Source organism: Mercenaria mercenaria, chromosome 15, assembly GCF_021730395.1.
Source record: "Mercenaria mercenaria strain notata chromosome 15, MADL_Memer_1, whole genome shotgun sequence".
Classification (NCBI taxonomy): Eukaryota; Metazoa; Mollusca; class Bivalvia; order Venerida; family Veneridae; genus Mercenaria; species Mercenaria mercenaria.
The window spans coordinates 8573960-8601692 of record NC_069375.1 but is presented as its reverse complement, the minus strand read 5'-3'; the positions used below and the strand labels follow the sequence as shown (position 1 = coordinate 8601692).

At 36.1% G+C, this 27733-nt stretch overlaps 1 protein-coding gene across 1 annotated transcript in view; it reads left to right on the top strand.

The window, feature by feature from the left end:
* The first annotated feature begins 21413 nt into the window (after positions 1-21413).
* Positions 21414-27733, top strand: part of LOC128548896 (uncharacterized) — a 47153-nt gene continuing 40833 nt past the window's right edge. The window contains exons 1-2 of the mRNA XM_053524507.1: positions 21414-21469; positions 24238-24374. Of these exons, the coding sequence (XP_053380482.1) occupies positions 24249-24374 (126 nt within the window). The 5' untranslated portion in view covers positions 21414-21469; positions 24238-24248. The remainder of the gene's footprint in view (positions 21470-24237; positions 24375-27733) is intronic.

The window sequence follows — 27733 nt, the reverse complement described above, 5'->3', positions numbered from 1 at the left end:
TGGTGAACAAGTGTTGCAAGTTTCAAAGCAATACATTTGATAGTTTAGGAGACAAGAGGGACATGATGGCCCTATATTGGTCACCTGAGATTAATTGCTTGGTTCAACTAATTTCTTTGCTATTTCTTCAAAAACAAACAAGAAAATAGATGAGAAGGTCATGGTAAAGATTCTTCAAGATAAATACTGAAATCTGTTAAAAAATTATACAGGTGCTCCAAATCTCTTTGCTGAGTAGCTTCAAAAACAAGAAAGTATGTCAGTAGGTCAGGGTTAATAATATTTAGGATCAGTATTGAATCTGTATCAAAAGTTCTACATGTGGTCCAAATTTCCATGCTGTATCTTCAAAAACAAGAAAGTTGGTCAGAAGGCCATGATTAAGACTATTCAAGATGAGTACTGAAATCTGTAAAAAAAATATATAATTATCCAAATTTCTATACTGTAACTTCAAAAACAAACAAGAGCTGTCTGATGACAGCGCGCTCGACTATTCGAAGAATTGACTGAAGAATGGGGTCAAAATATTTCCACGGATATTCAGACAAAAGAAATAAATAGATTAGACAAACAATGTTCCTATATTACTTTGATTTCGATAAGTCTTGCACTAAATGGCAAGATATGAGGCAATTTCAAAGTCAAAAAAGGGCCATATTAAATTCAGTCAAAATAGTTATGTACTCTTGCCTACAGATGGAAATCATAATGATAAACAAGTGTTCAAAGTTTAAAAGCCATATGTCAAATAGTTTTGACAAAACATGGACTTGTATGAAAACAGAACCAATTTCAAAGTCCAAAAAGGGCCATAATTCAGCCAAAATAGATGACAGAGTTATTTTCTCTTTCCTACAGATAGAGACTATTATACTTAACAAGTGATAAAAGTTTCAAAGCCATATGTCAAACACTTTACAAAAAATATGAACTGGTACGAAAAACTTAACCAAGATTTCTAAGTCAAAAGGGGCCATAATTCAGCCAAAATCCTTGATGGAGTTATGTCCTCTTGCCTATAACTGGACATGGTGATGGAAAACAGGTGTTGAAAGTTTCAAAGCTTTATCTCAAAAGACTTTGTCAAAATATGAATTGGTACGAAATATTAACCAAGATTTCTAAGTCGAAAGGGGCCATAATTCAACCAAAATCCCTGATGGAGTTATGAACTCTTGCCTATAACTGGCCATGGTGATGGTAAACAAGTGTTGAAAGTTTCAAAGCTTTATCTTAAAAGACTTTGTCAAAATATGAACTGGTACGAAAAACTTAACCATGATTTCTAAGTCAAAAGGGGCCATAATTCAGCCAAAATCCTTGGAGTTATGTGCTCTTGCCTATAACTGGCCATGATGATGGTAAACAAGTGTTGAAAGTTTCAAAGCTTTATCTCAAAAGACTTTGTTAAAATGTGGACTGGTACGAAAAACTTGACCAAGGTGTGACGCCGACGCCGACGCCGTGGTGAGTAGGATAGCTCTACTTATTCTTTGAATACTCGAGCTAAAAAGTAGGTCAGCAGGTCATAATTTCAATAGGTCAAGGTCACAGTCAAGTGACCCCTAATTACTTGGGGTCATCAGGTAATTATAATAATAATATATAATATAATTTTTAAAGAATTTTTTCCTATATAACACATACAAGTGACCACCTAAGGCAGGCCCTCTTTTCACCCCAGGGGCATAATTTGAACGATCTTGTTTTTCCTCTATAACTCTATGTAAAATTTGGGACCCCGGGGTGGGGCCTCTTTTCACCGCAGGGGCATAATTTGAACAAACTTCATGGAGGACGGATGATGTTACATGCCAAATATTGAGGCTCTACGCTTTGTGGTTTTGGACAAAAAGATTTTCTTATATAAGTCTATGTAAACCATGTGAACCCCCAGGGCGGGGCAATATTTGAAACTAGGAGGATAATTTGAACAATCTTGGTAGAGGACCACTAAATGATGCTTCATGCCAAATATTAAAGTCCTATGATCTGTGGTTTTGGACAAGAAGATTTTTAAAGTTTTTCCTTTTGGTTGTCATGGCATTCTACATGGAATTTAATTCTTTGAACAATTTTTAAAGAGGACAATCCAAGGAACATCCCTGTGAAGTCAAAATTGGCTTGATTGTTTAGGAGGGTATGTTGTTTAAAGAAAAGTGTGGACGGACGCCAGACGGACGGACGATGGACACCGGACGGTGAGTGATCACAATAGCTCACTCTGAGCCTTTGGCTAAAAAGCTGACCAAAAAATAAAACAGATCATGACAGTAAACAAGTGTGTGAAGTTTCAATTCATTCCCATTAGCACACTGGCCATAGCTTTACAGAACTGTGGTTCCAAAGCAGTGGCAGTGGAGGATTCATCACAGAAGCGATGGAGAAATATGTCCGACTGACTATATGTATGCTGTCATCGGTACTTTTTCTAATGAGTTAGACACTTCTGTACAGTCTGACGAGGGCACTGCCATTTTTGTAGAATTCCCATCAAAAATTGTAAAATCTTGTGCAAAGCGACGGGCCTGAGCACGTTTGCACCAAATCATAAGTACGGCACTCTCAAGCAACAACTATTTCTTCTTAATCGGTGAATTTTCTTTACAGGCATATGAAACAAGAGCTCTCTGTAAGACAGCTAAGCTTGACTATTCGAAATATCGTCCCAGAAGCAGGAAAATATTACCCAAAGTGTTAAATATAAAGAGTTTTAAGTTCAAATGGGGACATAATTTGACCAAAATGAGTTATGGGACTTGCTGCTATCAACTAGTTTCATAACCCCAAAGGCACATGTGATGTTTCATTTCAATATCTGCATTAATTAGTTTTGGAGATGGTAACTTGCATGTAAAACTTTTACCAGAATTTTCTCAGTCCAAAAGGGGGCATAGTTTGCCCAAAATACCTGTCAGAGTTATTGGACTCGACCCAGTGAGGTTGGTAATTGATCTAGAAAATGAACAAGAGCTGTCAGTTGACAGCGTGCTCGACTATTCTCAGTGCTTGATAGAAAAACTAAGATTTTGTAGGCCTAAACAGTTTTGGAGTTATTTGAATAATAAGAACAACAACAAAAATAGTGATAGTATATCAGTTGATGATTTTTATAAATACTTCTCGGACTTAAGCAATAATGTGTTTACATGTAATAACGAAGAATCAGAGAGGTTCTGTAATAATCACGATTTTAATAATTGTGAATCTCCTTTTGAAGAATTAAACGTATCTATTACAGTCGATGAGATTATACTTGCAACCAAAACATTAAAACAGGGTAAAGCAACAGGATGTGATTTTTTATTGAACGAATATTTTTCTGAAAGTATTGATATTATAGGTTGTCATTTATGTGATATATTCAATGCAATTTTAGACTTGGGTTATTTCCCAGAGAAATGGACCGAAGGGGTAATTGTGCCTGTGCATAAAAAGGGAGACCCTCGGGTGGTTCAGAATTACAGAGGTATTACTCTTGTAAGATGTCTTTCTAAACTATTTACAACAATATTAAATAAGCGTATTGTAGAATTTTGTGAAACAAATAATATAATTTCTGATGCTTAGTTTGGATTAAGAAAAAATAGGTCAACTGTAGATGCCATTTTTATTCTTCACTCTATCATACAGAATTATTTAAATAATAACAGACGTCTGTATGTGGCTTTTATCGACCTTAAGTCTCGTTTTGACAGCATAAGCAGAAATTCGTTGTGGCTAAAAATGTACAAAAGTGGAATACAAGGAAAAATTTTAAGAATCGTAAAAGACATGTATGAAAAGGTAAAATCTTGCGTCAAATGTTGTAATACATATTCTGACATTTTCAATTATGCTGTTGGTTTACGACAAGGGGAGGTAATTTCGCCGATACTTTTTTCACTGTTTGTTGAAGATTTAGAAATTTATTTACAAAGTAATGTAGAATCAGGATTGCTTATAGATGATATTGTATTAATATTATTATTATTTGCTGATGACATGGCCATTCTTGGCAAATCTATCGAAGATCTACAAAATAGTTTGAATTTATTATGTACTTACTGTAAATGTTGGGGTCTGGAGGTAAATACACAAAAAACAAAAGTAATGGTTTTTAAAAAAAGAGGTCGAACAATGGCTGATGAAAATTGGACTTATGATAATAATCAATTAGAAATAGTAGATAACTTTAATTATTTAGGTACTGTGTTTAATTATACTGGTAATTTTGCAATTAACCAGGAACACCTAAGCGGAAAAGCACTTAAAGCAATGAATGTATTAATGTGTAACTGCAAAAAGTTTAATTTAAAGCCAAAACTACAATGTCAACTATTTGATTCCTTTGTTGGTTCCATACTAGGATATGCTTGCGAAGTCTGGGGTTATTCAAAGTCGAAGGAAATTGAACGTATTTATTTGAAGTTTTGTAAAAGGATATTAAATGTTAGAACAAGTACCAGTAGCACAGGTGTTTATGGTGAATTGCAGCGTTATCCTTTATTTATTTTATGCTTTTCGGTGGTTTATCGAAATACGGTGATTATATCTGATAAATCACTGGCACTCAGTGAAAATTATCAAATCTGATACCGATTACGTCAAAAGTTTACAAGCGTATGAAAGCCGAAACAATATGACGAAGACGTCGTTAATACGTCATCTTTGCGATGCTTCCTGATAAAATTTCCGCAAATTTCGACATTTTATGAATAAACACAACAAAAGTAGAGTTTAGACATAAAAAAAAGAAAATGTTGGTATCGATGTAATATCACGGTTAATTTCACTCGTGAACACCAAGTTGTTATTTTCACTCGTGGTGCGCCACTCGTGAAAATATCACTTTGGTGCCCACTCGGTGAATTATAACGTGATATTACACGGAACCAACATTACCTCTATATAATGTAAGATATGTTTGGATTATAAATACTGGTGTAAATTATTGTACACAGATAATATTATTTTGAAAAGGTTTATGAACAAGTTAAATGTTGTAACAAAGGTTATAATATGGATGCTAATGTTAAAAGGTTTTAGTAATATGTTTTGCAGCGTTTTTCAAATCCTGAATCTGTGGACTGTAATGTATTTCCTAAAATATTTAAACAGAGGCCCCGGGTTTTTGACAATTATTTGCAAGAATGGCATAATTCAATACAAAATAATAACGTTTTAGAACTATATGAACGATGTAAAAATGATTTCTCTTATGAAAGTTACCTTGACATACTACCAAAAAATTTAAGAAGTTTTGTATCACGAATTAGATTGTCTGTCCATTCTCTTAAAATACATACAGGTAGATATGGTAGAAACAGAACACCAAGAAATGAACGTTACTGTGACTATTGTAATTTACGTGATATTGAGGACGAATACCATTTCATACTGATTTGCCCTTGTTACTCACAAATAAGAAAACAATATATCAAAAAGTACTTCTTCAACCGGCCGTCAATGTTTAAATTTATAGAATTGCTTAAATCAGAAAATAAGACCATTCTTATTAGATTAGCCAGATATGTTAATGAAGCATTAACAATAAGAAAAGAAAAATTGTATAATAGTTCATCCTCATATTAGTCGGATATGAAATTATGCAGGTCTGAGCTTTTGTGATAAGTTATCCCTGAATTAGCTGTTACCACATTTATCTAAAATGATTTATCTAGAACAATACCTATGTCAAAAATTTCGTTATTGTTTATTATGAATTCGTGACTATATATGTTTATTATATTTTCTTTATCTAATGACAATGTATGTACATACAAGTCATAAATAAAATATATGTTCTGTTTTTTTCTGTTCTTGATAGTATAATATAAGCTATGAGTAAAACTTTAACATTACATTCTGAGTCGAAAAGGAGCCATAATTCAGTCAAAATGCTTGACAGAATTGCCTCCTCCTTTTCACAGACTGGGGTCATGGTGGTAAACAAAAAAGTATGCAAAATATGAAAGCAATATCTCAATGGACTTTGAAAATATTTGGGGTGGTGGTACGCATCAGCATATTCAAGTCGAAAAGCGGCCACAGTTCAGTCAAAATACTTCATAGAGTTGCCTTCTCCTTTTTTACAGACTGGGGTCATGATGGTAAAAAACTATGCAAAATATGAAAGCAATATCTCAATGGACTTTGAAAATATTTGGGCTGGTATGCAAACTTTAACATTACAATAAGCATTATTCTAAGTCGAAAAGGGGCCATAATTCAGTCAAAACGCTTGTTAGAGTTGCCTCCTCCTTTTTACAGACTGGGGTCATGACGGTAAACAAGTATGCAAAATAGGAAAGCAATATCTCAATGGATTTTGAAAATATTTGGGGTGGTACGCAAACTCTAACATTTGTGTGACGCTCACGCAGACGCCGGGGCGAGTAGGATAACTCCCCTATTCTTCGAATAGTCAAGCTAAAAAATAAGTTTCAAATCTATATGCCTTTAAGTAATAGCTGTAAGTACTTGCACACAAAACTTTAACCAGGATTTTCTAAGTCCAAAAGGGGGCATAATTTGCCCAAAACACATGTCAGAGTTATGAGACTTGACCCAGTGAGGTTGGTAATTGATCCAGAAAAAGAAAAAAATTAGTTTCAAATCTACATGCCTTTAAGTAACAGCTGTATGTACTTGCAAACAAAATTAACCAGGATTTTCTATGTCCAAAGGGGGGCATTATCCGGCCAAAATGCAGGTCAGAGTTATGCTATCAACTAGTTTTATAACCCTGAATACACATGTGAAGTTTCAATTCAATATCTGCATTAGTTTTGGAGATTGTAACTTGCATGTAAAACTTTAACCAGAATTTTCTAAGTCCAAAAGGGGGCATAATTTGCCCAAAATACATGTCAGAGTTAAGCGACTTGACCCAATGAGGTTGGTAATTGATCTAGGAAAAGAAAAAATAAGTTTCAAATCTATATGCCTTTTAGTAATAGCTGTATGTACTTGCACGCAAAACTTTAACGAGGATTTTCTAAGTCCAAAAGGGGGCATAATTTGCTAAAAAAAAAACATGTCACAGTTATGGAACTTGACCCAGTGAGGTTGGTAATTGACCTAGAAAAAGAAAAACTAAACTTGAAAGCTTTATGCCTTTAAAAGATAGCTATATGTACTTGCATGCAAAACTTTAACCAAGGTGTGACGCTGACGCCAAGGCCAGGATGAGTAGAATAGCTGGACTATTCTTTGAATAGTCGAGCTAAAAACTGGACTGTGTGCTCGACTTTTTGCTAGAATGATTCCAAAAAACTGGACCTCATACAATAGGAAAATTACAAATTTGTTAACATTTTTAGGTATAGAAGATCTAAGTACAATGTACATGTATATATATTTCGATGAAATTTCCACAGTTGTAAAAAATACATGGTCTATAATATGATAAATGAAACTGTTTCGATCTGTGTGCTTGTTTTAGATGTATTTTCCCATACCTAAAGAAATTCGCAATTTTTAACTATTTATAAGATATTCTTTGGAACAATTTAAGGTGGTACAATTCAAGGTGATTAAGGTGAAAACCTTTTTTATATCATATCTTATCTCCAGAAAGATACCAACAGTGCCATTTTATAAGATTAACTGCCATTATTCCTGATCAGGTTTTACATATTCTGTTTTACTGATAAATGAGCTTACACTATCACCTTCAGTATTTCAGATGTTCAGAATTACCTTATGCACAACATGCTTGATCATTCCGCAGTTTCTCAGAAATTTTCATATAAAGAATTTTTGCAAGTGGCTACTTTTTTTCTAAGGGTTTCTTTTGTTGATAAAAATAATTCCTGCTATCAAGATTAATAAGCAAAGTGTTTAAGATTAATTTGTCCATTCCTGGCTAACCTCCCACTTGAAAATAGATTGATTATACCTCCAAATCTCTGATGGTTATCAAAATCAATAATTGTTATCATAAAAGTTTTCTCTATACTCCATAATGTTGTACAAGTGACACCCACAGGTCGAAGAAACATATCTAGGCCACAACTAGGTTCCTGGCCCACATACACTTAAAGTTTATTACAACGTTTCTGAGAAAAAAAATGCCAAAAAGTGATTTTGAAATTCTTTATCCCACTCTGACAATAAGCCATTAGATATTGCACATAGTAACTGGTACACTCTGAAAGAGCTAGGTACACACAGTACCATGTTTGTAATTTCGTAAGTTCATTGAAATACCCTGTAAAAACATGCATAAAATTAACAATAAAAAGCTTAACTTACCTCCTCCCGCAAGGTCCCCGGCCTCCGCTGCTACCTCCGCTGCCTCTGCCGCCACTCGACAACCAAACCACAGCCGCATCTTCGCCAACACATCCTTCTCATCACCAAAAACTCGTCTAAGCGCCAGAATACAAAGTGTGAAAGTCGGCGCGGGAAAAAACGTGCTTTTATACTGGACATGTGAGGCCCGAATCGAAGTATGGTTCGAGTTTGTTTTTTACTGAAAATACATTAAGGCATAGAAAGAGCCAGTTAATTGTGTGCATATATTTCAGGTTATTTATGTCGGTCAATAGCTATACATAGCTAATGTTGTCTGTATATAACACCGACTTTAAATAAAATTTGTATCTGTATCTGTATATGTATCTATGTTTTGTGGCATATTGGTGGTTCTAACCCCCATCCTCCATCCCAGCGCCTAGACATTCTCATTACCTTTAAGCTGGAAAGTCGCCTCCTTTCACTTTTAAGCTGGAAAGTCGCCATATGACCAGCATTGTAATGGTCATCAACAAAATGAAATAGAGATCAGCAATCTTGATCACAAGAGAAAACACATACATTTTTTCCAGCACTATATGCTTGGCTGTTCTGGGACATACTTGCACATGGAATACATTTAACTAAATACTGGGTACACGGTTGATACTGTTAACTAAGATATGTTTTTGTTACCGCCTTAGTACAAAAAATGAGCATCCTTGGTTGTAACCACGACTTGCATTTTACTTGCCGTTTTCCTTCCTTATAATTTCTTCATGATTTGAAATTCGTCAGACATTTCCGACAGTCATCTCTTATTTACTCCATATCATATTTTTAATAGGCAGATTTTTTTTTAAAAAGTTATGTTTTTGACAATGTAATTCAAAATTTTCCAACATTAAAATAACTTTTTTTCAGAACATACAATGATAAGCACCACGGGAGTAGTAATGTGCAGCAGCTGTCACGCCGGGGCAATATTACTGCATCGCTCGTCTTTTAACATGTGCTTGTACCATAGAAAAACATTTGCATGCACAGTGTCTTTTTCAAACTGCATTACCAATGAAATCGTATTTTTGTGATTACCTCCCTTTAAATGAACAAGTTTGGAAAATTGCACAGTCTTTTAATAATTCAAGTTCTTTTTCATATTTCATTTTCACAGTTGGGCAATTTCAAGGATGTATGTGCCTACATGAATCTATATCTAGGGGCCTATATAAGGTTTCCAAAGTGGTTTTCATACCTTCTGGTATCGCTGTAACAGATTTCCAAATCAAAGGGAGGAAATCAATATTTTTGACATGCAATGTAGTGTTGTATTCAAACGTATTACAACACAAACATGTGACAAATGCAAAACATACTCTTTCTAGTTTCTGACATTCGTTTGAGTGTAATAGGAACTGACTACTCAATGAATATAGTTCAATGTTATTGATTATATATGGTATAAAGAATCATAAATATCAGGGTGTAACCATCATAGATTGGGTTAGATTTATTAGTAAATGTTTTTAATAAATGATTTAACCACTTCCGTTGTGAAACTAATAATTTTACTTTTATTCATTGAGTTACTATCTGCATTCAAATTTTATTCCGAAATACGATTCTCGCATAGACGGGCCTCCAATGAGAAAGACTTGGACACGCATCAGACAGCAATACAACATGACTGCTTTGAATACAGTTAGTACTCCGATTCATAATAGATCCTTGATTGAATGAACAGTAGCCCGCGGTCAAAATTGACTATTATGCTATATTTGTCACACACTTAGTTGTATTTTGTGTTTAAGAAAAAAGGTTCACCAGCATACTGTTTAGTATTTATTTATTTATTTATTTGTGTCTCATCCATTTACATTTTATACACATATACAAACATAGAAATTACACATATCATACAAGTAAATGGCCATTCTATATATACTGACGAGATAAAGAAACGCCTCATTGAAATTTGGCGTTATTTTTTTCCTAACGCTTTTAATTGTTGTGAAATGTAGTAAATCTACACAATCTGACTAAAGTACATATCCTATTACGCTACGCATAGGATCTGAAAACGACCTATTCATAGCCTCGTTCTGACAACCCTTTCGCTAGCCAACCAGGGCTTAGCTTACAACATTTTGCAAATCTACCTGTAGCTTTGACTTTTGATATTTACAATTCTTATGTCGTAATGTGTCAGATAGCCGGTTAGCTCAGTCGGTAGCCCGCTTGCTTTGTAAGCGAGGGGTCGCGGGTTCGAATCCTGAAATGAACGCACATTTTCTTACTCTTTGACTTTTAGAACAAGTCGTCTGATTGGTTAAAATAAAAATAGCTATACTGGAAATCCAAAATATACAGAAGACGTATGTGAATGGGTCGTTCTCAAATCTTCGTTTAGAAGATCAAGTACTTAAGTCAGATTGTAAATCTACATGTACTCTGACCGACAAAGACAGTGAACAAAAACTCGCGCGATTTCATTCAGCCATTTGTTCACTTCATGTACCTGGTCATGATTTCCTCGTGCAGTCCGTGCATGTAAACCATGTGGTTTGATTGAACGATTTTTGCACATGTACATGTGTAATACGACACACAACCATATTTTCAGCTATTCTCTGAAAAAAACATTAGTTTTCGTAATGCCGAGGCTGAATTCTGAAGAGAGGGCTCAGGTTTTGGCTATGCTTGAATGTGGGCGAACGCAGGAACAAGTTGCTAGACGTTTTAACGTCTCTCGTTCGACAATTGTGCGTCTTATTCGACGTGTTAGAGACACGGGAACGTCTATCGATAGACCACGTTCAGGTAGACCGCGTGTAACGTCAATACGACAGGATAATTATATACGTCAACGTCATTTACGTGACAGATTTGTGACGGCGCAATCTACGTCACGTATAGTTGTAGGTAACCGTGGACGTCCAATTAGTCGACATACAGTGAGAAATCGACTCAGAGAACGCGGAATTACCTGTCGTAGGCCCTACCGCGGTCTTATTCTAACGTTACGCCACCGTCAACAACGTCTTATTTGGGCCCGCAACCATCGCGGCCAGCGTTGGCAGAACGTAGTGTTCAGTGACGAGTCGCGTTTCAACTTGTGGAACGCCGACGGACGTATCCGTGTCTATAGACGACGCCATGAACGCTACGCAAACAATTGCGTTTTGGAGCACAATCGTTACGGTGGAGGTGGAGTAATGGTGTGGGCAGCAATCAACCATAGGTTTAAGTCCCAACTCGTCGTTTGCCAAGGTAATCTCACAGCCAGGCGTTACATCGACCAGATATTACGTCATGTAGTTGTCCCTTTATCCCGTCAACGTCAAGGATTAGTCTATCAGCACGACAACGCGCGACCTCACGTTGCACGCGTCACCAGGGACTTTCTACAGGCTAGAAACATTAATGTTTTACCTTGGCCGGCGTGTTCACCGGACTGCAATCCGATTGAACACGCGTGGGATTATCTCGGACGGCGGTTACGCCAACGTCAACCCCAGCCAGCAAACGTCCGGGAACTGGTAGCAGCGCTGCACCAGGAGTGGGCCAGAATCCCACGGTATCTGTTACGCAACTGGTGCGGCTCTATGAGGCGTCGCCTTGCTGCTGTGGTTGCTAGCAGAGGTGGCCACACGCGCTACTGATTTTTCTAATGCAATTTCTCCGACCGGGCTATTAAAATTCAAGATTTAAGCATAATGCAACAATGAAATGATTTCTTATTGACCATAAATTCTTGTAAAGCATCTAATTTGCGGATGGAATTGTTCTTTTCTAACTTTGAATCACGGTTAACGAAAAATTGTATACCGAGTTTGAATGAGGCGTTTCTTTATCACGTCAGTGTAGAATTACACGGGACTATATTAATATAATACCCATACCATAAAAATGTAACACTATTACAATCACAGTTCACCCACGTCATGGTGTACAGTGCATGTGTGTTCTTTAAAAAAAACGCTAGCTGATGTTGAAATTTTACATTTCTCTGTACATTTAGAATGAACTCCAGACAGAGAATAAGTGAATGTATAGGGAACCTTGATATATGTATTTCATTTCCCCTCCAAAAAATAGAACGTTTGTTGGTTGTAAAGTGCTTAATTTCAAAATAGGCACTTCATATTTTCAATTTGTCTGATTTGTAAAGCCTGAGATCGATAAAAATATCTATTGGTTAGAATAATCCTCCAAATATTATTTCACCATGACAGAACACCTGGGTAGAACTACAGACCAGCTGGATGGATTCCTCACATGAACAATTCAACGCCCTTAGCGAGACTCGAAATGCACATCGGCGAGGCACGTGGCGCCCTCGTCGGTACGACAAAATGCTACTTTGCTGTGTCCCTGTAAAGCCACGTGACGCCACCGCGAATTCGAAGACAGGACAAAATAGGACGACAACACACAAAATTAAATAAGATGACATCGCCCTACTTTTTTGTGTAATCCTGCACAACTGTTATAAACTGTTATAAAAAAAATAGAAACGAGACTCTTGTTATGGAAAAGGTACACCGAGGAGCAATTACTTATTTTTAAGTTAAAATATGAAAATTTACCTTTTTTTCTCATATATTGCCCAGTCACCATTTTCATATTAATATCTATCTAACACATAAATATAATTTCACCCCACGAAAAAAAAAAACAAAAAAAAACACGAAAATGCTTAGCATACTGTTATTTCAAAGGGACAGTGCTTTTCTCAGTATTTGTTTGCTGTTTGCACAAGTTTGATGCAATCAAATATATTTTTTGTATGTTTAAAAGAATTATTTCTTGACAACTAAGCCAGCATGTAAGACAGTTACCGCGCTTGGAACAGTATAGACCAGTGCGGATTTTCGAAAATGCTACAAGATATCACTTCCCACAAATTAGGTTGGCTCGATTCACACAACATCGGACTATCCCGGTCATGCGATCAGTGCACCGATGTTTCGATTGTCACAAAGGTGTAACGAAACATATTATTATTTTATTTTATTCAAGTCTCATCAGCATACATAAATAAAATCACAGTACATATTTGTATTTCATATAATATCTTAAAACATATTTAATGCCGCCACTCAATACTGAGTTACTTGAGACTATATATCATGATATAATTTATATCAGAGATTATATCATATAAAACAAACTCCACATTATATTGCACTTATAAAAAAAAACCCATATTGTATGCTATCACAAAAGGGTTATTACTATCATATTAAAGGATAAACATATACCCTCTAATTCAATCCCCTATGTGATATTTACATCTACTATTGTAATCTAAATCTATACATATTTGATATATTTTACATAATTAAAACTTGAATCCATTACGCTAATCTTTTGTAGATAAAAACTGCCATAAAATTTAGCTTAAAATACTGAAAACGCAAAACAGGCATTACTATGCAACAGTTAGAAAATGTGTGTAAGAAATCTGGTCCAACATTAATCAGATTAATGTTGGTTTGATTAGCAAAATGTATTCAGGGTTACATAAAATTAAGTGAAAACATCAATGTATTAAGAAATGACTACATATTTACAAAGACATAAAATTCTTCATTGTAAAATATCATGACAGGTTTTGGCTGTACACCTTATCATTTCCTGGTTGGACATAATAAAAATTATCTTTTCCACATCAGAAAAGTTGGTAAAATTTGCTTCTATTGATATTGCCTTAGTAAACAGGACCTGTCTTATATCATTGTAAATGTGGCAATGAAATAGAGCATGTACTTCAGTTTCAACTTCTTTACAGAACGGACACAATCTATTTTCAAAACTTAAACTCTCAAATCTCCCTGTTTCCTCCCGCAATGGTGCTACACCACACCTGAACTTGGCTAATGCAGACCTGTGTTTAAGTGGTAAAATAAATTTACAGTACTGCTCAACTTGGAGTTCTGATTTATACAAACGATACATTCTCAGTTTGTTTCTTCCTTTATGAGATGGACCAGCAACACTTTGTATTTGACTCAACCATGTTGCCTTACATTTTTCTAATAGTGCTGTCTTAACAGTATTATACAATGATGGGGAAATAGGGGAAGAAATGTCAACATTGAGGTCAATATTCAACTTCCCCATTAATACAGTGATTACAAAATATATATTCTTACATGACCCAGAAGCTAGTGAATAAGCCCACAAAGCTATACGTTTGTTCAGTCTAGTTACATTAGTGTTTGACACACGTTGCATAGACTTAATTATACATAACACTTGTTTAACATAAGCTGGTTCCCATCCCATCTCTCCAATAAGTGCAGCCTTTGGTGTATACTTTCCCACCCCTAAAAAGAATCTCATTGCCCTGTTTTGAACCGCATTGATACATGAATACTCCTTAAACCCCCAAATGGAGGCAGCATAACTTATAACAGGCCAAACTACTGAGTTATATAATTTTGTAAACACATCATATGGTAAACCACCTGCTAACTTACACTTAGCAATAAGTAAACCTAAGGCTCTACTTGCACTTTTAGCAACATATTTTGCAGTCAAATCATAGTCTAAATGTTCGGTTAACAATAAACCAAGATATGTATAACTATTAGCAATGGAAATAGTATTTTCACCACATTTAAAATTAAACTGAGTGATTGGTGTAGACTGTTTACAAAAATGAATAATGCTACTTTTACCAATATTGATTGACATATCATTTCTATTACACCAAATATGTAATGCATCTAACAAAAATTGCAGATCATGTTCAGTTTCTGCAAGTAACACAATGTCGTCTGCGTACATCAGAATACAAATTTTATCTTCGGCAACATTAATTCCTACATTCAAAGATTTCAAATACAATGCTAGATCATTCAGATAGAGGTTAAATAGCATGGGAGATAAAATACACCCCTGCCTTAAACCACATTTTACTTCAAACCAGTCAGTACAATAATTATTTACTCTGACACATGAAATAACTGATGAGTAAATTGATTTAATAGACGCAAATAATTTACCAGATACACCGATAGCTGACAAGCGATGCCAGAGTAACGATCTGTTTATAGTATCGTAAGCCTTTCTGTAATCAATAAAGGCACAGAAAGTGGATTTACCTAGTCTTTTTCTGATATCAATAATATCTGTAAGAGATGTTATCTGGTCAACAGTGCTCCTTTTTCTTCGAAAACCATTTTGCTCATCAACTATTTTTACATTATCTTCGGACCATTTTGTTAACCGCTCATTTAAAATGTGACAAAATAATTTATACATCGACGACGCTAAAGCTATACTCCTATATGACATTGGATTACGAGTATCCCCAGAATTAGACTTGGGTATTGGGTTAATGATGCATTTAGACCATATGGAAGGAAGAGTACCCGTGTTAAAACATACGTTAAAAAGAGCATGTAAAAGCAATATAGACACATCATTTTTTAGTACATCTGCTGGAATTTCATCATAGCCACAGGCTTTACCTTTATTAGCTTTAGATACAGCTTTACTTACTTCTAAAATAGTAATACTATCATTAAATAAGCCAGCTTGGTTAGTTATACAAGCTTGTACATCTCTATCGACAGGTTCTGTTACAAAACTGTTTACATTAAAAAGAGAACTAAAATCATTCTTCCATCTCTGCAACACTTCATGAACATTAGAGGTGATGGAACCATCGCTATTGACAATTTCTAGTGGAATGGTTTTATTTTTATAACAAACTCCTATTTTTCCAATAAATTTCCAAAAATTTGTTTGGTCTAGATTGCATTCCTCTACTATTTTAGTCTGAATAGAAAACCAATATTTACGTTTCACCTTCTGTACCTCTCTGTCAAAGAGCTTTCTTGAAGCAACGTAAATTGGCTTAAGCCTACTTTTTTCCTTACGATCAATACATTTCAACCAATATTTCTCCTTTTTACACATATCAGACCAATATTTACAAAGCAAATATAAAGGAAAGATAAGAATGAAAGGCAAGTCATATAGAAGTCTTCTCCTTCGCGGACAAAATAAAATTGTACGGGATGACAGCGAGCTTAAATGTCTAATGAGACTAATATTAAAACATGTTTATAAAATCTGGAAAGTAGTTCCCTCAGAAGCACCGAAAACAAGGCAAACAGTGAAAATTGCAGACTCGGTTTGATTGCTTAAGCAGAATTCAATCTTCAAATCTAAATGAGTTGAAATCAATGATCCCGAAGGACCAGAAAATATAACAACACTGAGAAGAAGTCGGGGCGACTTTTTACGGCCGCCACTCAGGAATTAACACCCGCTGCTGTGAAGTAAATAAAATCTGGAAAGTAGTTTCCTCGGAAGCACCGAGAGCAAGGCAAACAGTGAAAACTGCAGACTCGGTTTGATTGAGTCTGTTCATGAGCAGTAATGGAAAATGCAACACTACTCATGCCCCCTAGTATCGGCTTAAGCAGAATTCAATCTCCAAATCTAAATGAGTTGAAATCAATGATCCCGAAGGATCAGAAAATATATATCAACACTGAGGTGGAAGTCGGGGCGACTTTTTACGGCCAAACTATGTAAAATAATCATACATAATAATTACGATTATTATTATAATAATCTATGTAAAATGTAAAAAGTGTATACCGAATTGATGCTCGCACAACTAGCACGACTGAACGAGTGCAAATCGGGCAAAATTGGTGTACTGGGCGAAAACAGAATACACAATCAAGCCACCTATTGTTTCGGCGAAAATTAACACCTTGCATGGGAGTTTTATTTTTCAGAAGTATTTTTTTTTTTCAAAACTGACTTCAAAAACACTGCATATTTAGATTTTCAACATGAAAAAAGTAAACGATCATTTATTTAGGCAGCAGCGCCATGATGAAATGCGTAACATATTTTAGTCTCTGGATAGAGCTATGACATGGGTCAGCTCAAGCGGTAAATTTTCAATGTGCCACTAGTTTTTGGTCCCATTATCCCCCCTTAGTTACAGGCTTCCTTTTTGCTTGCCGTTTTATACTTGCTTTTTAGTCTTTTATTTGAATTTTTATTTTCAGTTTCAGTTTTTGTCTTCCAGTTACAGTTAGTCAGCATGCTCTCTAGTCTTTTTATTCTTAACATAATATTTAATGTGTTAACATAATAAATTTTGAGCCGTGCCATGAGAAAACCAACATAGTGGGCTTGCAACCAGCATGTATCCAGACCAGCCTGTGCATCCGCGCAGTCTGGTCAGGATCAATGCTGTTCGCTAACAGTTTCTCTAATGCCAATAGGCTTTAAAAGCGAACAGCATTGATCCTGACCGGTCTTGATCCATGCTGGTCGCAAACCCAATATGTTGGTTTTCCCGTGGCACGGCTCATATATTATTATTATCATTATCCTACTTATTGCCAGTCATGTTTGTTTAACCATGTTTTCAATGTATAATCTTATTATCTGTTAGTTACAGGTTTTTGTTTTTGTTTTGTTTTTTTTTTTTTTTTGTTTTTTTAAATGTTTTATTGTCTTTTGTTTTATAGTCGGAAAATAGCAAAATAAAATGTTATATATGTTTAACAAAACGACTCAAAATAAAGTTTCTTGTATCTTGTATGACACAAGGGGTTTAAGTATTCTGCAGTTTTTTACTACTCACATGTGAAAGACAAATTTCTTGGCACAACAGAGCACATGTTATTTCAGGGCGGCCAATTTGGTATTCTACGCACAGGAAAATCGCTCGATTCAGATAACATGCTTGCTTATAATTTTTCGAATACTTGACTGATATTTAAAAAGCATCGAAGACAAGAGAACGAATGCTTTCTTTGGCGCAAACAGACATTTTCAATTCTTTTCTCACGGCTTTGTCCAAATGTTTTGTTTTTTGTTTATATAAGTACAAATGTACCTGTACTTTATACATATTTCAACTATTTTTCTTTCCTTTTTTGTAGCTGTAAGATTGTAAGCTTATTATTTGCCACATATGTACTTAATTAGCTGTCATTGTTGTAAATTAAATATGTAAATACATGTATTTGCATTAGGGAAGACTCGTTACTAATGTTGCGAGAACTTGTTGGTCGACCCTTCTGCCTACACATGACGTAGTTATCTGTTTATACATGTATATATTGGCAGGACCGACATCCCACACAGGGTACACATGTAACTTGCAAAGATATTCAAGTTATCGGAGTAGGCCTACATGTAATTTCAGAATTCAGAATTTTCTATTAGCGAAGGACACACATCTTGTGCAGATAAAAATGTAATATTTCGTTCTCGTTATGACAGAAATCACTCTTTTTTTCTACATTTTTTTTTAAAGTTACATAAAGAGTATCTGTATCTGTATGTTCAAGGTGTAGGACCAGTTACGGTATAGAACACCTGGGGGGGGGGGGGGGGGGGGGGGGGGGGGGGGCGCTTGTAATAATGGAGGGCTGGCTTGAAGCCCTGTACTGTCTTTGCGCACACTATTTGATCTTCCAGATGGTTCCAATCCTGTGTCGTTTTCACAAAGAAAGAGTTTCGTAATTGCTCAGTTTTACAATGTTTAACCAGAAAGCCACGTGAATTATTTATTACTTGTTTTTCAAGAACGTTTTTTTGACTCACAGTCTGTAAATTTCTTAATTTTAATTAATTTCTCTGTTTCGCCGGATGTAGGTATTCCGATGGTGGTAGTGCTGGCACCAGACCCTCAGCCAACTTGAATAGGAAAATCAGCCGGTTTGACTGATGGCGTTGCTGTAGAGTTGGTAGTTCCAGTGTACTCAACATCCTTGTTACACAGCCCACATCTCTGGATTTGTAATCACCTGTTATGAATCTAGCCGCTTGACGTTGAACTTTTTCTAATTTATCGATGTTAAACTTTTCCCATGGGTCCCAGATAATTGATCCATAGTTCAATATTGATCGTACAAGTGAAATGTAAGCGGTTTTACGACATTCAAGTGGACAATAACGCAAATTTCTTCTAATGAGAGCCATTGTAGAGTTTCAACCTTTTTTTGTAATTTTACCTATATGTGTTGACCAACGTAGATCTTCAGCCAGTGTTAGTCCTAAGTATAGATTTTCTGATACTTGCTGGAGAATATGTCCACATAACGAGTAGAAGTGTGGGATTCTATTGTTTACACTTAAAACATAGCATTTCTTAGCATAAAATTTCATTCCCCAGGTGTTAGACCATTTTTCCAGCTCTAATAGATCTTTCTGCATGATGTTGTAATCTTCCTGGTTTCTAATTTTCCGGTATAATAAGCAGTCATCTGCAAATAGGCGTACATGTGATTTAACGGATATCGGCAGGTCGTTTATGTGACACAAGAAGAGCAGAGGTCCGAGGACCGTGCCCTGCGGAACTCCAGAGTCGACTGTACATTTCTGGGAGGTTTCACCTTCTACAACAACTTGCATATGTCTTTCCATTAAAAATGACTTTAACCATGATTGTATAGGTCCAGTTATACCATAGCTGTTTAGTTTAGATAACAATTCTTTGTGTGGTACTGTATCAAAGGCTTTTGAGAAATCTAGAATGATTAAGTCTGTTTGGTGGCCTTCGTCATTAAAAGTTAATAAATCATTAAGAGTTACTTATAGCTGTGTGTTCACAAGAAAAACCACTACGAAATCCATGGTTCAAATTTGTAAGTATTTTATTCCGTTCTAGATGGTTTAGAAGATGCTTGCAGATAATGTGTTCTAGTGTCTTGCATAGCACGGAAGTTAGTGAGACAGGTCGATAATTTTCCGCAAGGTGTACATCGCCTTTTTTGAAAACAGGAGACACATTTGCGTTCAACTAGTCATCCGGCAACGTGCCTGTATCTATCGACTGTTGAAAAATACAATTTAGTTTAGCACAACTTTTCAACATGACGTTTGGTATACAATCAGGACCAACAGCCTTGGTCGTATTTAACACGTTTAACATTTTTTCAACCCCACCTGATGTAATTCTAAGGTCTGGCAAGTCGGAATAATTCATCTTTGGAAGAGCCGGAATGTTACGATCGTGACACTTTGTAAAAACTGAACTGAACTGTACTAGGATTTCAGCTTTTGCTTTACTATCGTTCAAAAGTTGACCCTTCTTCTTTAGTGGTGCTACTCCTATATTATCTTGACGTTTAAGATTTGATGTACCTCCAGAATGGTTTGTTGTTATTTTTCTCCAGACCTTCAAGTATAGTTTTATTTACATAAGAAATTTCAGCTTTTTTGAACTCTTGTTTATATAGTTTCTGAAATTGTTTGTAATTAGACCAATTGTCCGTCCTTTTTGCTTACTTATATATACGAGCCTTCTTCCGAGACATTCTTTTCAGGCTTCTGTTCAACCAAGGGAAAGAGTTCCGTTTTTTAAACATTTTAGGTGGAATAAATTTAATCTGTCCATGATACTTTGTAATTCAAATTTTAGTTTATCCCAGAGGTCTTGAGTGGTGGAACCATTTTTGAACATGCTTACTATTGAGGCCGATAGTCTCTCACAATCTTCAGAGATAGATTCCCAATTAGCTTTAAAGTAGGCCTACATGTAAACTTTCCTTGGTTTTTCTAATTTCAATATAATGAGGTTTAACATCTGAGTTAGTGACGACCATGGCATGGTCACTAATGTCAGGAATACTAAATGATGATTTCACAAGAGATGGGTTATTTGTAATTTAGAAATGAAATATGTTTGAAATATCGGCGTCTTTTAAGGATTTGCTATTAGCGCAGGACCAACATTCCGCGCAGGTTTAGCCTATATTCAGATTTGCAAAAACTATAATTTTAGTCAGTATAATCGTAAAACAAAGTTTAAGTTATTTACACTTAACATCTTTATAAACTCTGGTTCAATATGTGTATCAATGTCTTCATCACATGCATATGCCTACTAGATCTATAATAAATTATGCCCTGATGTGGAAAATAAACTTGAAACTTGAGAGAAAAGAACATGATTTTTTTTATTAAAAGCTGAATGTTTTGAAAAGATTAAACATTTTCCTTCTGATTCATTGTCTTTCTGTATCTGTATCTGTAGAATACTGGGCTAGACTTCACTAAATGAATATATTGCCCTTTGAATTGGACTGCAGGGAAAATCTGCGATAGAAACACTGTATCAGAAATAAAGCATGTAAAGTTGTGGTCGGAAACCCAAATCATAAATCAGTAGGAGTAACTTCCCTTAGATACTCATTTCCCCGCGAGAACTCGAACCAGGAAAGTTTCGAAGAAAAAGTGCTTCAGGTGAAGAGTAGGTGTTATTAACTGGAAAGTGCCGTCAATATACTAACCAACCTATGATCTTGTATCTTATAAATCTGAAAGAGGTCTTTCTCGTTTTCTAACAACTGTTCTTTAGTTCGAATAGTTAGTCTTGAAAAATTTCATTTTATAGGTACCAGTAGCCGCCTGGTGTAAATTCGGATATTATACATTTTACACTATCGAGTACATTTTACACTATGAAGGCTTTTTAGATTGGAATTGGAATCGCCATGCGTGGGCATCCGCGTCCCAATTTGGTTAAGTTTTTGTATGTAAGCTGGTATCTCAGTAACCACTTGTGGGAAATGATTGAAACTTCACACATTTATTCACTGTGATAAATTTACCTACATTGCACAGGTTCCATAACTCTATTTTGCTTTTTTTATACAAAATAATGCCCCTTTTTCGACTTAGAAATTTTTGGTTAAGGTAGCAACAACCACCACATTCTGTTAGTTTTTTTTTCAGACAGTTCAGCACCTTACAAACACATTTTTAAACAACTGTCATTTTGATTCATTTGCAGTGATTCCCAGTGCTCAAATTTTACATATCTTGGTTTAAAGTAGTTTTTAGCTATTCTAAATACAAATGATGTTCATTTTTAAAGGGGGACAACTTTTTTTAGAATACTTAAAATATCCAGTCTTATGAGACAGTATGGTAAAACATGCATCGGGCAGGAAGATTGTTGGTAAAAGTGTTGTTTGTTTTATACCAAATATTTCTGTGGTTGCATGGTGTTATAATCCTAAATGACTTCTTTTCATGAACCACTTGATGGAGGATCATCAAACTTGCGATATATATATTGAAATAAGGACACTAGTCTTGGTCTCTTTTATGATCCACTAGAAGTTAAAATAAAAATAGGGCGCCTCCGTGGCCGAGTGGTTAAGGTCGCTGACTTCAAATCACTTGCCCCTCATCAATGTGGGTTCGAGACTCACTAGGGGCGTTGAATTCTTCATGTGAGGAAGCCATCCAGCTGGCTTACGGAAGGTCGGTGGTTTTACCCAGGTGCCTGCTCGTGATGAAATAATGCACGGAGGGGCACCCGGGGTCTTCCTCCATCATCAAAACTGGAAAGTCGCCATATGACCTAAAATTGTGTTGGTGCGACGTTAAACCCAACCAAAAAAAAAAAAAATTAAAAAAAAAATGCCTTTTAAGGACATCTTATATGAAACGTTTTCTGGATCTTCATCAAAGTTGGTCTCTAGTATCATTATAAGGTTCTCTCAAATTTTATTCAAATGGGGACACTTGGCAACCTGTTGCAGGGGGCGCTTAAGCTAAAAAAGAAAGCCTTTAAGCAATTTTTATGGACCGCATGTTGGATCTTCATCAAACACTGTCTGTAGCATCATTTTTAGTTCCTTTCCCCAGTTTGTTCAAATTAGGGCTGTCTGCCTCATTAAGGGCTGCTAGGGCTAAAAATAGAAAAACATATTATCTTCTTTTCATGAACCACTCAGTGGATCTGGACCTTACTTGGTTGGATCTAGATCTTACTTGGTCTGTAGCATCATTTTAACATCCTCTCCCAATTTTGTTTGAACGGGTGAACTTAAACCCTTTTGCCATTACAGTTAAAAATAGAGAAAACTTCTTAACTCTTTAAACAACTTACTTGAAATAACAGCTTAATGGATCTTCTGACCTAGTTTGTTGCAGCATTATAAGGTCTTCTTCCAAATTTGTTCCAATAAGGATACTTTGCTCCTTTCAGGGGTCTTTGAGGCTCCAAATAGAGAAAGACTCAAACATCTTAGATCTTCATCAGACTTGGTCTTTAGCCTCGTTATAATGTCTCTTCAATTTAAAATACTTTAAAAAACTTCCCTTAAAGCACTTGATGGATCTTCATCATTGGTCTGCAGTGACTTTATAAGGTTCTCTCTCAAATTTGGTTGAATGGAGGCACCTGACTTTAAGCTTCCTATTTTTCGTCTTGCTCCGCCCCTTTTTTATACCCCCGGCATCTACTGATGTGGGAGGCATATAATGATTGTCCTGTCCGTCCGTTCGTCCGTCCGTACGAGGTTAACCAAATGGGACCGTTTCATCTAGCATCAATACCCCTTACTAGAATGACTTGATACTAATGCAGATGTAACCTGTGACCATTACTCATCTTCAGACATCACCTGACCTCAGTTTGACCTTGACCTCATTTTGGACTTAGGTTGCTTTATATGGGCCATCTCTTGGTTAACCAAATGGGACTGTTTTGTCTAGCATCAATACCGCTTACAAGAATGAATTGATACTACTACAGATGTAATCTGTGACCATTCCTCATCTTCAAACATCACCTGACCTCAGTTTGACCTTGATGTTGATCTCATTTTGGACTTAGGTTGCTTTATATGGGCCATCTCTTGGTTAACCAAATGGGACCGTTTTGTCTAGCATCAGTACCGCTTACAAGAATGAATTGATACTAATACAGATGTAACCTGTGACCATTTCTCATCTTCAAACATCACCTGACCTCAGTTTGACCTTGACCTCATTTTGGACTTAGGTTGCTTTGTATCGACAAGGATGCCACCAAGGCATCAAGCATTTATTGAACGCAGCTTCTTGTTTAAAATATTTTTTATAATTATATATAATATATATATATATATATATATATATTCGCAGTCAAGGTCTGGTGAGCAACTTAGGGCTAGCATGGCCCTTCTGTTTCTGTTACAGTGAATATGTGAATTTCTATTACAGAGAAAATGTATTTTATTTCAGTTAAGGGGAACATGTCTCATTTAAGTTTACGTCGTCAGCTTTTCCATAAAAATCTTGACCTACTTCTGCAGAGTGGTTCACTTGATACTGTTGAAGAAGAAGTAAACAACAAAAATCAGGAATGTACAAAATGTGAGGTAAGTCATTTTTACATGTATTGCAGTGTGTGAATATTTATATATCCCACATGTAGTGGGGGAGACCTATTGATTTAGTCTGACTGTCTGTCAGTCTGTATGTCACAAACCACCGGATGGATAAATCATGATCATTGCAGGTAATCATTTCCAAGCCTAGTTGTGCATATCTTCAGCATTTTCAGTGGAGCTGTGGCCCTTGACTAATAAAATCTTAAAGGAGTGATCAGTACCAAGCCTCATTGTGCATATTTTTAGCTCACCTGTCATGTAGTGACAGGGTGAGCTCTTGTGACCACCCTTCTTCCGTCATCTGTTGTCTGTCCGTCCGTCCATTGTCCGTCCTTTCACACAGTGAACACAGTGAACACAATAGAGACCACATTTTGTATTTGATTTTAATCAAACTTACACTCAACTTGTATGGGCATAATATCTCGGTTCTTTTCGAAAACTGGCCAGATCCCATCATGGGTTGCAGAGTTATGGCACCTTAAAGGGCCAAAATTTGCCATATTTGGCTTGTGAACACTATAGAGACCACATTTTGCAATCAGCTTTAATAAAACTTGCTCACAACTTGTATTGGCATATAATATCTCGGTTCTTTTCGAAAACTGGCCAGATCCCATCATGGGTTCCAGAGTTATGGCTCCTTAAAGGGCCAGAATATGCTACTTTTGGCTTGTGAACACTATAGAGACAACATTTTGCAATCAACTTTATTCAAACTTGCACACAACTTGTATTGGCATAATATCTCGGTTCTTTTGGCCAGATCCTGTCATGAGTTTCAGAGTTATGGCCCCTTAAAGGTCCAAAATTTGCTATTTTGGCTTTTGCAGACATATAGAGACTTTATTTATGGTTTGATTTGATACAAACTTTCAAAATGTCTTCAAAAACAATAAATCTTGGATTCCATAGTGAATCTGACAGATCCAGTCATAGGTTCTAGAGTTACGGCCCCTGATTGACCCCTGAAAGAGCCGAAGTTGGTAATTTTTAGCTCGTGAACACAATAGAAGTGACATTTTAACCACACTTACACATAACTTAAGTCACAATAAGATCTCGGTTCCTTTTGATTGCTAGATTCCATCTTTTATTTGACATAATTACAGATTTTCATGTTGGCGACCTTGACATTTCTGACCACTTCCCAGTTACCTGTGTTTTACAGCTCGGCTTTGAAAAACTGCTCGGAACCAATGTATTAAACACACAAAAAGGGCAACCTATTAACATATTCGCCGTGCAGATGGCGTGATTCTCTGAAAAATGCTTTTTTGACAGAATTTAATAGGGTATTTACAAGTTTCTCAGAAAATGTGTGAGGAAAACGTCATAGATAGTCAAAAAGAATTCGTATCTCTATACCAAACTGCTGGAAAGTGTATGCAAACGAGACATCGTACTGTAAATGATAACTACAGTGAATTGACCCAGCCAGAATGGTGGGATGCTGACTGTACAAATGCGAAATACTTGAAGTATAATAAACTTAGAAGATTTAGAACAACTAATTCCCATGATGATTTGCGCGAATACTTAAACACGAAAAACGTGTTTAAAAACGTGTCGAGCAAAACGATTGACTCAAGAGCGGAAACGGCGAAATGAACTTATTGAAAGTCTAAATAAACCAAATGAATTTTGGAAGCACATCAAGAAGGCTAATAAGAATGCATGTGAGTGCCCTTACAGAAGAAAAAGGCCTGCTGCGTACTCTTGCTGTGTACATTCAGCGTATATGATGCGTACATGATGTGTACTGAAATCAAGGGCTTTAAATAGTACGCAGGATATACACCGCACATACACCGATAGTACGTTTGTAGTACACTTTTGACATGCAAATGAGCTCTGCCGCGTACTACTTGCTGCGTACATGCTGTGGACTACATAGTACACAGAATGTACGCTGGAGGAATTTAGTATGCGAGAAATAGTACGCAGCATGTACGCGGCACATACACTTTTCACATGCAAATGAGCCTGCGGTGTACTACCCCTGCGGCGTACATGCTGTGTACTTCTGCGGTGTACATTCTGTGTACTCCTAGCCCGAGTCCTGCGGCGTACATGCTGTGTACTCCTGCGGCGTACATTCTGTGTACTCCTGGCCCAAGTCCTGCGGCGTACATGCTGTGTACTCCTGCTGCATACATGCTGTGTACTCTTGTGGCGAAACTGCTGTGATAATGTAAATTCCTTACGGCCTATGCTATTTTGAAATTATGAATTAGGTGGGTGGGGTACATGATATCATTTCTGATGAATTTCGAAGTAACTGTAAAACAAACGTTATTCCAATGTGACAATACATCAAAACCATGAAGTGCTGAACTCTTACTTTAATTTAAAAAGTAAAGTGGGAAAAGTTATCAGTATGTTCGTGTTACAATTTTCGGGGTAAGTATTCTATGTCATCGTGCATAACTGCGAAAAACTATAACATACATAATAAAGCTAAACTATCCGTGTAAATGAGCTGAGAGCTATTTTTCTATTTCCGTTTATTACTTTTCTAAAAAAACATTACAATTTACCAGGTGTTGGCAAAATTTGTCATTTTTGTGCACATGCCTTTACACATAAAGAAGTCCGAACTATAGGTATGGTGTGCGAGAGGGGCACTGAGCGCTTTACGTAGTGCTCATTTACAGGAATTGTACTGCTCATATATATATTATGAATTTTATAGGTAGATAAAATTATTTATGTCATTGTTGTACATTTGGAGCAAATCGGTCCTATTCTGAAATATGTTAATTTATATACTACGGTAAAAGCCAATCAATGAATTCCTTTTATACTGTTGAACCAATCGTGAAACGGCATCTTCCTTCTTTGTCAGCATTCAAGAGTGAATAGCACGCTTCTTTCTTTAATTTTATTTTGGCTAATTTCTTGTTTTATCTTACCACCACATCTCAATCCGCCTCCTCTTTCAAGTGACAATTTTCTGATTTTGAAAGATTTCTCTTAATAAGCAAATTCATCTACATTTCTTGATATGCTTTCGGTGGTTATATCCGCCCTAATATGTGAATATATATATTTGTTATGGTATTGGACTGTAATTCCATTCAGATATGAGAACATATCTATTTGTTAAGGACCCCTTACAGAAGCAAGCCTCTGTGGCGTACATGCTGCGTATTTGCTGTGTATATGCCGCGAACACAGTAGTACACCAGAGGAGTACATTTTACATACACCGCATGCCGCGTACATGCCGCGTACTATTTCGACGAGTACACAGCATGTACGCAGGAGGTCACTAGTACACTTCAAGTACGCAGCACAGACTCTGAAAATTTAAGGAGTACACTGCATGTACGCAGGAGGGACTT